This window comes from Cottoperca gobio, chromosome 1, assembly GCF_900634415.1.
Source record: "Cottoperca gobio chromosome 1, fCotGob3.1, whole genome shotgun sequence".
Taxonomy (NCBI): Eukaryota; Metazoa; Chordata; class Actinopteri; order Perciformes; family Bovichtidae; genus Cottoperca; species Cottoperca gobio.
Window position 1 is genome coordinate 309,896 of NC_041355.1, and position 14,580 is coordinate 324,475.

At 39.7% G+C, this 14,580-nt stretch overlaps 1 protein-coding gene across 2 annotated transcripts; it reads left to right on the forward strand.

Moving 5' to 3' along the window:
• The first annotated feature begins 789 nt into the window (after positions 1–789).
• On the forward strand, positions 790–14,498 carry LOC115020785 (UTP--glucose-1-phosphate uridylyltransferase-like). Of its 2 annotated transcripts, XM_029450776.1 has the most exons (11): positions 790–993; positions 3,672–3,802; positions 4,705–4,820; positions 8,270–8,377; positions 11,152–11,337; positions 11,429–11,562; positions 12,466–12,763; positions 12,872–13,069; positions 13,281–13,523; positions 13,679–13,783; positions 14,154–14,498. In XM_029450776.1, the coding sequence occupies exons 2-11, from the start codon at positions 3,784–3,786 to the stop codon at positions 14,259–14,261; spliced, it is 1,515 nt and encodes a 504-aa protein (XP_029306636.1). In that variant the 5' UTR covers positions 790–993; positions 3,672–3,783; the 3' UTR covers positions 14,262–14,498. The 2 variants fall into 2 exon arrangements, with proteins under 2 accessions (XP_029306636.1, XP_029306717.1); XM_029450857.1 differs by lacking the exon at positions 3,672–3,802 and having other exon boundaries at positions 791–993.
• Positions 14,499–14,580: the final 82 nt, after the last annotated feature.

Genomic DNA, 14,580 nt, shown 5'->3' on the forward strand with positions numbered 1-14,580 from the left:
TGCACATCAGCTGCAGCAGGTACAGTATGTTCTGTCCTCAGGTGATTCTGACAATGAGAGGAAGACGTTTACATGGTAAGAATAAGAATAATTATAACTAATCATGATACAACTAATGTGATTTAGATATGGTTATATGATCATAAATAAAAGAAGAAGAAAAACAAAGTGGAAATTAAATCTCACTTCATTTTTATTTGAATCACACACAAAACATTAACTGTGAACATTTCTGACTTTATAAAATGATTCTCTGCAGTCTTGGCTATCGGCTCCTATATTAAACAGAAAGTAAGACATCTGTTTCTTATACATATTTTAGTACTATTCTTTCTTAAGAGACTTATGTTTTTCTTGGATTTGTTATCACCATTGTCCCTAAATGTAAGTAAGAAATGTAGGACTATAACATAATTTAATATTGTTGTAGACTGTGTGATAGTAAGATAGTAGTGGTATGAAGGTAAAGTGTAGAGACCAAAATAAGTTGTAAAACTAAAAATTAAATAATACAAATGTTTGAATTTACAATAGAAGAAACAGATTGAATTGGATGCAATATAAAAAACAGAAGACGGAATTAAACTAATGCAAAATGTGACGAAGATATATTAAAAGGTAAATAAGTGTAAATAAAAATAAAGACTTAATTTCAATGAAATCCAAAAAAAAAAAGCAAATGAGTGAAAGCAGACCATCATGGGTGGGCGGGACATGTTGGCAACTCCGTTTTGATTGACGGGCATCTTCGACCAATCACCGTTCTTGTTTAATACTCGCGCATGTGTGTGTGCGAGGCTGGCTGTCAGCTACAGAAGCTATTAGCTAACCGCAGCAGCAGCAGGATGAAACAGCTTTCAACAGCTCAGGTCCACTTTCTGTTTCTAAACCGAGTCTGAACGGTAGTGTTCCCGGTAGTGTTCCCGGTAGTGTTCCCGGTGAGAGGGTGTCCGTGTTGTTGAGGCTCTCCCGGTACTTTGACGGTGTGTCCAGGTGGGTAACAGTCGGTCTTAGCTTCGTGAGACACACCTGTGGCTGTTTGTGCACGAAAGGTTTGTCAAAAACAAATGTTGTCTGCAGCTTTTGGGGGAATTTAAAGAAACATTGAAACGTTGTCTGAACTGCTGCTGGCATGAACCTGCGCATGCACTGCGTGTGTGTGCGTGCGTGCGTGCGCCTGTCGTGCATGTGTGTAAAACATGAGAATCTAATACTTCGAGTTAAAACATAAAGTATAGTATACACCTTATATGTATGGTAGGCAGGTGTACAGTAACTGCTACACAACTGAATGTAAACAGGAATTTAATCAATGTTTATAAGAAGTAATATATATATATATATATATATATATATATATATATATATATATATATATATAAATATATATATATATATATATATATATATATATATATATATATATATATATATATATATATATATATATATATACATACACATACACATACACACAGATGTTAACAGGTAGTGAAACTATATAAAGGTAAAGATACATTAAAGTGCCATTTGTGTGTAACTATATCATCCTTATAATAATTAAATACAGTGAACTCAATAATAATTAAATACAGTGAACTCAAAGCTGGTTGTTCTGCTGATACTGTCGGCCCATCAAGGTCTCCATGATCACACTGACTGGAAACATTTTAAAATACTATATATAAACTATATATACTCTAAATATTGACCTTTTGCACATGAGGTGTAAATGTCAATGTAAAAGGACACCGTTACAACCTCACGGAGGAAGTTTTACATCAGCTGCACATGCAGCAATATATCATTCAAAATGATATATGATATAGAAGATATAGATATGATATAGAAGATATAGAAGATATATATGATATATAGATATATGATATAGAAGTGCAAGAAGAAACTTTTGTTTTTTTAAATTACACGTTCAAAAAGGCATATTTTAGAAAATACAGTTCGCAACAAAAACAGAAAGGAAATTACAAGACAGATATAAATAATAATGAACTAAACACAGCTGGTCTGGAATGACAGATATTCATAAAGATATAGGGCTTTTGAATTATTAGTAATATCTCATTTCGATATGCACAAATATAGAATTAGTTTGTAAAAAAACATAATGTTTGTTTGAAAATAATGACATTATTATTCCCAAACTAAACTAGAATAAACTTTATATTTTTAAATGTTAGACTCGGAATACGGAAGAAAAAATAAAGTAAAAGTCGTGCATTTAAACTTGAACCATTAAAACAATGAACTAACATGAACAGAGTGTGAAGGTAACGGTGTTGACGTTAAAGACGTGTGTGTGTTGCACAGATATCTCCTGGAGTTAGCATGCTAACAGCTAGCTGCGCTCCGTCCAGGCTGTAATACCACGTGTTCCTCTAGAGGTGGTAGTGAGTCAGTGTAGCTGCAGTCTGCCTCAGTGCAGAGAGAAGAAGAAGCTGCCTGACTCGTGCAGATATTACAGCCCTGTGTCTGTTTTATAGTTTATTAGATTGCATTCAAAGTGGCAGAAAAGAGAAGCCCCCCCACCACCTCTCTCCGTCCTCACAGCTGCAGCAGGATGTTTCTCTGAGGGTACATCTGTCTGCAGCGCCGGGTGACGGCGTAGCTTCAGTTAGCAGTTCGCTGGAGTTCAGCCACCGCACTGCAGACTCCCTGTTGCTGCTGTTACACCGGTCCAGCAGCTGGAGCTGCAGCTGGAGCTGGTTCTGGTTGAGCTCAAGTCTCTTCAGCGCAGACGGAGGCCGCAGAGTGCCGGCTCTGCCGACCTCTCTGCTCCCCGGCTGCTCTCCTGGCTGCGCCGCCACCGGGAAGACGAGACGAATATGCGTCGTTTTCTAGTTTCTGCCACTTTGGATTTAGTCCAATAAACAAACTAACGTAACGTTAACGGACTACAGCGCCGTTAACCTCAGTGTTCAGTAAACAGATGATCAACGTGAAGATTATCAGACCGGCTCTCTGGTGTTGTTGCCCTGCTGACTGACTGACAGGCATCACACAGGAGCAAACGCAACACACAATATAAAGAATAAATCAGATTACAATAAATACACCAAACTGCTACAACTAAAACATGAACATGACAGACGTATGAACCCAGTTTACAGGTGAAACACTGCCCCCCCCTGTGTGTTGAGCAGCTGGCTCAGAACTGCACATTGAACCTTTTAAGTAAAAAAGATTCAGGACTTTTACTTGTAACAGAGTATTTCCACTCTTTGGTATAACTACTTATACTTCAGTAAAGTGTCTGAATGTTTGCCTCTGAGATGTAGTGAAGTAGAAGTATGAAGCTTCATGAAAATACTCAAGCAAAGTACCTCAAACGTGTACTTAAGTCCAATGTACTTACATTCCACCGCTTATCATCATATCATTCATTAATTGTCAACTAATTGATTAAATAACTTATTTTTTGTGTCTCAGGGTGTAAAAACACTAAACTAACTTCTAGTTAAAGCCCTCAGGAGTGTGTGACGTGGAGTGGTCTGCACAGTCTCTCACACACACACACACACACACACTCTGCCTGTGTGTGATTGGTGTGTGTTGCTGTGGGCAGGCCTTGTGTTGAGCTCAGGGTCGGGGCTTCAGATCCGAGAGCTTCCTCTGAGCTGAGGATGAGGAGGACGTCTGTTGTTCTCTCACAGCTGCTTTTTGCTTTGGGACCATCTTTGACTGTTGAACAGACGCATGGACGCTCTGTGACCTGATCTGAGACCTGGTGTTAGTTCTGGCTCTTGTTTCTATCAGACTGCTCAAATGTCTCTAACTGTAGCTGGTAAGTTCGTATCCTGGTTGTAAAGACAGATTTTGGGACGTTTGTGTGATTAGACTTTAGTCCTTCCTCAGACGTTAATCAGTGATGACGACCGACTCGTGTGTTATGTAAACAAAACTTAAACTGTCATCATGAAAACACTAAAACACAATGTGAGCTTTAATTATTATCAGTTTAATAATAAGAAGAACATTGTGTTATTTAATTAGTCAATAACTTAAATGTTGGATCTTTACATTTGATCTTAAATTGAAGAATTCTTGTTGATGTTGGCAAAAACCTGAACTTTGAACTTTTTTTATAATAAAATAATTGTATTTTAGTTAAAACATTAAACATTTTAAGCTGTTGTTGTGAGGATCACTGTGTATAGCAATGTTATGCTCTTTTTCTATTATCTTTACTACTTTTTATTATTATTATTATTATTGTTATTATTTGCATGATGGCATTTATTTAAAACACTAATACATTTTATAGCAGACGAATTGAGATTTTAAAGATGCAAAGATTTCACTTAAACTCTTTTAGCTTCAACTGGTTTTGAGGTTGTTCAAGGTCAGCTGTTCAAGATGTTCAGACTGCAGCAGCCAAAGGTTTATTCCATTAAAGACATTTGGCCATTTTCATTTCAGCTTTCTGTTTTAATTTGGTGTTTTTAAGGATTGAAAGCAGCTTTACAAACATCTAAACAACAGAAAACCTGATGCCCTAGATTACCTTCCTGTTAGACTTGAACTGTGTCGTTATTTAAATCCAACAGTCGTCATCGTAACGAGCTGTCTGTCTTTTAAACAGTTGTTTTGCAGCAGTCTGACCTCAATCATGCAGGTTAACATGTTCTTCTCGGGGCTTTTGTCTCTCATGTAAAGTGAAATTAAACTGAGGCTCTGTGTTTGCAGACTTGACCAGCGGAGCGATGACGGAGTTCCAGGAGAAGCTCCGTCAGCAGCACGAGGAGTCGATGCACCGCGAGCTGGAGGCGCTGCTCAATACAGCCGACAAGGCCGAGGCAGAGGTGAGAGATCTCCAACTCTCCTAAAAATAAAAAAGGATTTACGCCAAACGGCATCAAAATGTCTCTGAGTGGGACGAATAACAGGGCTGTCAATCAAACCCTGTAACGTGTGGAGGGATTGGGAAAGGTTTTAAAAAGCTTTAAACGAGGCTTTGAGGTTCACACAGCGTAACACTGGCTAATATATCTATTACAAATATTTGTGAAGTATTGCGTACAGAAAGTTCATTGGGTCATCAGATCACACAGATAACAACATAGACTCTGTTCGGGGGAGTGTTGGTGAACATGAGGTGAACAACCCTGAGATATCACACACACACACACACACACACACACACACACACACACACACACACACATGTACTGCTGCAGTGAGTTGTAAATACAGTTGATCAAAATAAAGTTGGAAAAATACTTATAACTAATAATAACATCCTGTTCCGATGGATGTGGTGATATTCAATATCTTTCTGTCAACAAATCCCACGAAGAGACTGAAACCAACAGTGTGTGTATCTACTAACGAGTACTGAGTGTGTATCCACTAACAAGTACTGAGTGTGTATCTACTAACAAGTACTGAGAGTGTATCCACTAACAAGTACTGAGTGTGTATCCACTAACAAGTACTGAGTGTGTATCTACTAACAAGTACTGAGTGTGTGTCTACTAACAAGTACTGAGTGTGTATCTACTAACAAGTACTGAGTGTGTATCTACTAACAAGTACTGAGTGTGTGTCTACTAACAAGTACTGAGTGTGTATCTACTAACAAGTACTGAGTGTGTATCTACTAACAAGTACTGAGTGTGTATCCACTAACAAGTACTGAGTGTGTGTCTACTAACAAGTACTGAGTGTGTATCTACTAACAAGTACTGAGTGTGTATCCACTAACAAGTACTGAGTGTGTATCTACTAACAAGTACTGAGTGTGTATCTACTAACAAGTACTGAGTGTGTATCTACTAACAAGTACTGAGTGTGTATCCACTAACAAGTACTGAGTGTGTATCTACTAACGAGTACTGAGTGTGTATCTACTAACGAGTACTGAGTGTGTATCTACTAACGAGTACTGAGTGTGTATCTACTAACAAGTACTGAGTGTGTGTCTACTAACAAGTACTGAGTGTGTATCTACTAACAAGTACTGAGTGTGTATCCACTAACGAGTACTGAGTGGTATCTACTAACAAGTACTGAGTGTGTATCTACCAACAAGTACTGAGTGTGTATCTACTAACGAAGTACTGAGTGTGTATCTACTAACGAGTACTGAGTGTGTATCTACTAACAAGTACTGAGGTGTGTATCCACTAACAAGTACTGAGTGTGTATCTACTAACAAGTACTGAGTGTGTATCTACTACAAGTACTGAGTGTGTATCCACTAACAAGTACTGAGTGTGTATCTACTAACAAGTACTGAGTGTGTATCTACTAACAAGTACTGAGTGTGTGTCTACTAACAAGTACTGAGTGTGTATCTACTAACGAGTACTGAGTGTGTATCTACTAACAAGTACTGAGTGTGTATCCACTAACGAGTACTGAGTATGTATCCACTAACAAGTACTGAGTGTGTATCCACCAACAAGTACTGAGTGTGTATCCACCAACAAGTACTGAGTGTGTGTCTACTAACGAGTACTGAGTGTGTATCCACCAACAAGTACTGAGTGTGTATCTACCTAACAAGTACTGAGTGTGTATCTACTAACAAGTACTGAGTGTGTATCTACTAACAAGTACTGAGGTGTATCTACTAACAAGTACTGAGTGTGTATCCACCAACAAGTACTGAGTGTGTATCTACTAACAAGTACTGAGTGTGTCTACTAACGAGTACTGAGTGTGTATCCACCAACAAGTACTGAGAGTGTATCCACTAACGAGTACTGAGTGTGTATCCACTAACGAGTACTGAGTGTGTATCCACTAACGAGTACTGAGTGTGTATCCACTAACGAGTACTGAGTGTGTATCCACTAACGAGTACTGAGTGTGTATCCACTAACGAGTACTGAGTGTGTATCTACTAACGAGTACTGAGTGTGTATCCACTAACGAGTACTGAGTGTGTATCCACTAACGAGTACTGAGTGTGTATCCACTAACAGTACTGAGTGTGTATCCTACTAACGAGTACTGAGTGCGTATCCACTAACAAGTACTGAGTGTGTGTCTACTAACAAGTACTGAGTGTGTATCTACTAACAAGTACTGCGTGTGTATCTACTAACAAGTACTGAGTGTGTATCTACTAACAAGTACTGAGTGTGTATCCACTAACAAGTACTGAGTGTGTATCTACTAACAAGTACTGAGTGTGTATCTACTAACAAGTACTGAGTGTGTATCTACTAACAAGTACTGAGTGTGTATCTACTAACAAGTACTGAGTGTGTATCTACTAACAAGTACTGAGTGTGTATCCACTAACAAGTACTGAGTGTGTATCTACTAACAAGTACTGAGTGTGTATCTACTAACAAGTACTGAGTGTGTATCTACTAACAAGTACTGAGTGTGTATCCACTAACAAGTACTGAGTGTGTATCTACTAACAAGTACTGAGTGTGTATCTACTAACAAGTACTGAGTGTGTATCCACTAACAAGTACTGAGTGTGTATCCACTAACAAGTACTGAGTGTGTATCTACTAACAAGTACTGAGTGTGTATCTACTAACAAGTACTGAGTGTGTATCCACTAACAAGTACTGAGTGTGTATCTACTAACAAGTACTGAGTAAGTCTTCTTCCTCTGTGACTTAAAGATACATTGTTGTCCAAAAAACTATTAAAACACATCAGTGAGCTTCACTGCTGCTCTGACATGTTCCTTCATTATCAAGACAATGTAGTTTGTTTTGACTCAATCTCACACACACACACACACACACACACACACACACACACACACACACACACACACACACACACACCGTCCTGCTGCACCAAATACTCACTTAAGCACCAAATGTGGATTAATCCGCCACAGAAAGTAGTCCAACAAATGCAGTATTTCCTGTTTGTTTGATAACATTACATTTTACATTACATTAAAATACATTTGTTTAAGATTTACGTCTTCAGTAGAAACCAAAGAGCTTGGAGCTGAGATCCACAGACGGGACCAACACATGGTTGGTTTTAATAGTATTTGTTGACAGTAAGAAAACATCCGACTTCTTCTTTAAGAGAGTTTCCAAATGTTGTGTTTTGTCGCTGTTGAATAATGTGTCTGCTGCTGAAGCTAATAACTAACTGCATGTAATGGGGACAGTGTACTTTAATAACATTACTTGATACGTGCCAGAGTTGTATCTACTTTAAACAAAATGACAACAACATATTGATGTCTGAATAGATTTATTCTCTCAATCATCGTGTCTGAAGTTTGGATTGTTCAGTGTTTTTGATGTTTGTTCTGTTTCAGATCTCCAGGAAAGATTTCGATGGCTTCAAGAAGCTCTTCCACAGATTCCTGCAGGTCAAAGGTCCTGCAGTGGACTGGGCCAAGATCAACCGGCCGCCGGATGACTCGGTAAGCACCAGATAACATCGGCTCACACTGTTTACCAGAGCCGGGGGTTCATGTTGCAATCCTGTCCGCTGTAATCGAAGGTCAGCGTTCGCACTGCGACCCAGTTCAGACGTCAGAATGAGAAGTGTTGACTGACTGCACAGAACATCAGCACTATCTATCCTGCAGCCCAGAGTCGTGGCTAGCTCGTTAGCTCGTTAGCTAACAAGACACAACTTGTAAACCCGACAGCTTTGGACTTGCTGGACTGAAAGTGTATTTTCCCTGCCCGTCTTTAGCTGTCGTGCATTAAGAGGTTAAACTGGTATCTACAGATTTCACCCGTGATGCTAGAAGTTACATTTAGTTATTTAAATAAATGACACTTTTTCCAAGCGACTTACAAAAAGTGCATTTAACTTTGCATTGGTACATTTGTTTATTTTTTGCATAAATAGTTTAGTCGGCACAAACAGGTTTAAAAAACAAAACAAAACATTATTTAGAAAAAAAGACGAGAAACCAAAGTAGTAAACTTAAACTACAAATAATACTAAACTGAGAAACCTTTAGAAACAAAGGGAGCCAACTTATAAGGGTTAAAGTTACACAACTGTTCAATTACAGCTTTGTCAGTGCACCAAAACATTCACAACCTCTCGTCCTCCTGGAAGGTTTCCTGGTTTCAAATGTGCAACGAAACCTTGAACAGTTTTCTTTAACATAACATTCAGTGTTCCCACTTTTCATCTAATCCAGCAAGAAACTTGTTGGTAAATCAACTTCATAATATATGTTGAACTGCGTCATTCAGTGAATGAAACAGGAGTAATGTGAGCAGCAGCAGCACGCGATGCGTTCAAAGTGTAGAAACACACTTTTGTTTTACGTGTATATGAGCAGAGGTGAAAGAAGTACTCGTGTTCTGTAGTTAAGTAAAAGTAGAAATACCAGAGTGTATAAATACTCCATTAACATTTTTACTTGCCGAGGCCTCAAAACCCCAAAAAGTTCAAATTGGGTGAAATAATCTTTTTTTTTTCAAAGCATAGAAGGTAATGCATGTTTTCTAGTTGATAAGGACATAATTATACTTTTACAAAGTTCACATTTTAGAGATATGACTTAAATTAGCTGAGGCTCAGGAGGTAGAGTGGTCGTCCACCGGACTGAGGGTCGGTGGTTCGATCCCCAGTCCTGCAGTCAGCATGTCGAAGTGTCCTTGGGAAAGATACTGAACCTCCAGTGTGTGTGTGTGTGTATCACTGCTGACTGTATGAATGTGAGTGAATGGGTGAATGACATGTGTTGTAAAGCGCTTTGAGTGATCACAAAAGAATTAGATTATAAAAGCAGGTAAAAAACTCTTACTGTTATTTAAGTAAATAAAAGCATTGAAAATGTGAAGAGCACATGTAGAGACTCTGAATCAGAAAGTAGAGCGTAGAGATCGAGACGACCATTAACTATATCAAGTATAAATCGGCTGCAGTAAAGCGGACGACACGTCCTGATGCTCGGAGATGAAAATGATCCATCTGATCATCTGACGAGCTTTTAAAACGTGTGACTGTTCCTGAAACAAGCTAACGAAACCAGATCTGAGCGCAGAGAACATTCAGGCTGAAGCCAAGTATTTATCAGCACGATGGCATTTCACTCTCTCACACACACACACATACATACACACACACGTACACACACACACACACACACACACACACACACTGTCCACCCTTCAGTGTTCCCAAAATATCCGCGAAGGTCAGGACTAAGAATAGTTTTGACCGCCGCAGCATTCGAAAGTCTGGTTTTGGGCGGTGAGGTCGAGCAAACGGTGACATTTGTCTCCTGTGGGATTCAGGACTCTGCTGGGAACCTACTTGTCTTCAGAATGTGAAACACTATATCCTGAGTGTACACACACACACACACACACACACACACACACACACACACACACACACACACACACACACACACACACGAGCTGAGTAAAGGACCAAAGTAAATCAAGACGTCTAACGGAGACAATGAAATGCAATTTAGAAGAGAAATGTCCAAATAGAATAAACGGTAAGAAGTAGATCAGATATATATATATATATATATATATATATATATATATATATATATATATATATATATATATATATATATATTATATATATAGTATATATATATATATAGTATATATAATACATAAGTATGAACAAACAGATATACGCTGCAGGATAATAAATATACAGAATAAACAGCTGATATGATCTCAGTGAAGCTCTGCCTTTGAGTTTAGTTTTGCAGGAATGAAATCGTCCATCAGAGTCCTGAAATCATAACATTCAAGTGCTTCACGAGACAAAGTGTAGCTTTATTTATTATATTCATACGGTCTTTGTTTAGCAGTGAAGCTTTTGGTGCAAAGAAGGTCGAGCAGAATCTTCTGTGAAGCTGCAGCTCTGATCATCTAAGATCTTCTCTGCAGGTGTTTGCAGACGTGTCTCTTTCTGCATAGATTCATAAATGCACAAACTAAATCTTAATTATCAAAATATAAAGTGGTTAGAAAGTAAAGCTTCATTATTAAGTATCAAAACATTTTGTACTACGTTCAAACATGACGTGCACTGAAACGTTAAATTGGCTTCTTATTCAAATCCAGTGTTTTCTTTTATCCTTTGAGATTAAATACTAATAACGTCTCCTTTAGTTTTCTTCACAGATGTGTGCCATCGTATGTACATATGTTTCCATACACATGTCCCTTTAATGTCCCTTTAAATGTCTCTGCTCAGATCCAGCCCTACGAGAAGATCAGGACGAAGGGTCTCCCTGACAACATCACCGCCAGCCTCAACAAGCTCGCTGTGGTCAAACTGAACGGCGGTCTGGGAACCAGCATGGGCTGCAAGGGCCCCAAGAGTCTGATCAGCGTCCGCAACGAGAACACCTTCCTGGACCTGACGGTGCAGCAGATCGAGGTAGAGACGAGCAGCGGCAGCGCCGATCCTCCGAGCCGCTGAGGATCAGGTGTCACTGAACTCTCGGGTTCCTCTGCTTTGTTGCTTTCAGCATCTGAACAAAACGTTTGACGCCAACGTGCCGCTCGTCCTCATGAACTCCTTCAACACCGACGAGGACACGAAGAAGATCCTGCAGAAATACAAACACCACCGCGTCAACATCCACACCTTCAACCAGAGCAGGTACAGCACACACACACGCACACACACACACACGCACACGCACACGCACACACGCACACGCGCACACGCACACACACGCACGCACACACACGCCAGCAAATGTTATTTATCTTTATTTAACTTGTCTGTTTTCAGTGTTTTGCATCATTAATACAGACAAACAGTTTCTGGAACGCAGCTTTTGAACAATTTGTTTACATCAGAGGTGGACGCAGTACTCAGAACTTTTACTTAAGTAAAAGTATAAAAGTATTACCAACTCAATGTACCTAAAGTACAAAAATAAAAAGTACTTATTATGCAGAATGGCCCATTTCAGAATAATATTAATACATTAATTTATAATTATTGATGTGTTCATCACTTAATGTTGCAGCTGGTGAAGAAGAATCTTATTTATGTTTGTTTTTAATATATATATATATATAATATATATAATATAAATGTTTTTTATATATATATATATATATATATATATATATATATATATAATTATATAATATAATTATATATATTATATATATATATATATATATAATATAAATGTTTTATATATATATATATATATATATATATATATATATATATATATATATATATATATATATATATATATATATATATATGTTATATAAATGTATATATATATATATAAATTTACATTACCTCAAAATTGCATTAAAGTGCAGTACTATGTATTTAGTTGTTCACCACTGACATTAAGATCGAGTCATTTTTAAAAACAATATTTTTTATTATTAACACAAACAGCTCCAACAATACTCGACACTCTTAAGTGTTTTAAATGTTATTAAAATATTACAAATGTTTCTTTCTGCGAACACATTAAACATTAAAGTACATTTGTTTGTTGAAATCAGTGATCAGCTGTTCTCCTCGCAGGTACCCGAGGATCAACAAGGAGTCTCTGCTGCCCATCGCCAAAAACATGGGGATGAGCGGCGAGAACGGGGACGCCTGGTACCCGCCGGGTCACGGAGACGTCTACGCCAGCTTCCGCAACTGCGGGCTGCTGGACAAACTCATCGCCGAGGGGAAGGAGTACATCTTCGTGTCCAACATCGACAACCTGGGCGCCACCGTCGACCTCTTCATCCTCCACCACCTGATGAGCCAGCCGGCCGACAGGCGCTGCGAGTTCATCATGGAGGTCACCGACAAGACCAGAGCGGACGTCAAGGTTGGCGCAGGTTTTTTGTTCGTGTGATGATGTCTGCGAGGCGCGGCGAGGTCCCGCTCAGCCTCTTGCTGCTACTTCCCGTTACTTCCTGTTTCCTCCTCTCTGCAGGGTGGCACGCTGATCCAGTACGAGGATCACCTGAGGCTGCTGGAGATCGCGCAGGTGCCGAAGGCCCACGTCGACGAGTTCAAGTCCGTCACCAAGTTCAAGATCTTCAACACCAACAACCTGTGGATCTCGCTGCCCGCCATCAAGAGGCTGCAGGAGAAGAACGCCATGGACCTGGAGATCATCGTCAACCCAAAGGTGACACTTTCATCATGAAGTAATGCAGATTCCTTTACAGCCATGAGGCCTGTAGGCCGTTTACACACGACTGTTGTCACTGCTGAGCATTGTGGGTAATACTTTGTTTACATTCCTGAAGACATGTAGAATAAAGATCGTTTGATCAACACGTTGATCCTAAACAGCTGCCGTTTCCTACTCTGATCCTAACCCCTGAATGTGTCTGCAGACGTTGGACGGCGGCCTTAACGTCATCCAGCTGGAGACGGCCGTCGGCGCCGCCATCAAGAGCTTCAACAACGCCATGGGTGTGAACGTCCCCCGCAGCCGCTTCCTGCCCGTGAAGACGTCGTCCGACCTGCTGCTGGTGATGTCCAACCTGTACAGCCTGGACGCCGGCTCGCTCACCATGAGCAAGAGGAGGGAGTTTCCCACCACGCCGCACGTCAAGCTGGGCAGCTCCTTCACCAAGGTCAGCAGCGAGTGGAACAATTTAAATGCTGCTTCTGTCAGTTTGACTTATTGATCAGTTTCTTTATACAGAAGCCGAGAGCGGCCATGTTGAATCACATGATCAACAAGAGGAGCTGAATCATCGGACGCTTGAAACCGTTGTTCTGTTTGCAGGTTCAGGAGTTTCTGTGCAGGTTTGAAAGCATCCCGGACATGTTGGAGCTCGACCACCTCACCGTGTCGGGAGACGTCACCTTCGGAAAGAACGTCTCTGTAAAGGTGAAGAACGTTTACGCTCGCTGACCTCCGACCTGTCGCCGCGTCAGTCTAATAAGTCATATTATAGTACCCTATAAAGAAACGTCAGAAAGAAGTTGTCGTAGTTTCCACAAGTTGTCTTTATGACTATTTATACAATGACATTTTAATAGCGTACTGTATTAATCAGAATAAAAGTTTAACATGAGCTCGAACAGTGAAGTCCTGCTGTTACGTTAAAGCTCGAGGAATAACAATCGGATATTTAAATACAACAATCTACTTCTAGTACATTTACATACTGACATGTTCAATGCTGGACTTTAACTTTCAGAATCCACCAGTAAAATAACTTCACTTTGTTTTAATGAAGCCGTTTTACTTCCTCCAGGGAACCGTCATCATTATAGCCAATCACGGTGACCGGATCGATATCCCCGCCGGAGCGATGCTGGAGAACAAGATCGTTTCAGGAAACCTGCGGATCCTCGACCACTGAGGCCTTCTGGGGAAACAAACAAGCCATTTGCACCTTGGAGAAACTCTAATACAGATTACTTTCCTCCTCTTCACTGATGAACTATCACTTTGTTTTTATGTGTCAATGTAAAACCTGCCTGAAAGGGTCAAAGGTCAACCTCCTCGCTCTTCCTGACGCCCTCTGCAGACACGAGGAAACGTTCTGTTGCTGCAAAGTCTGAACCTCATGCAGTCAAATAAAGAAGTGCAACCCTGAGCGTTATGTGATGTTTACGTCTGTAGTCGTGTAATTCCATATTTTTTATTGAGCTCAGTTGGATTTTCAAAATAAGAGTCTC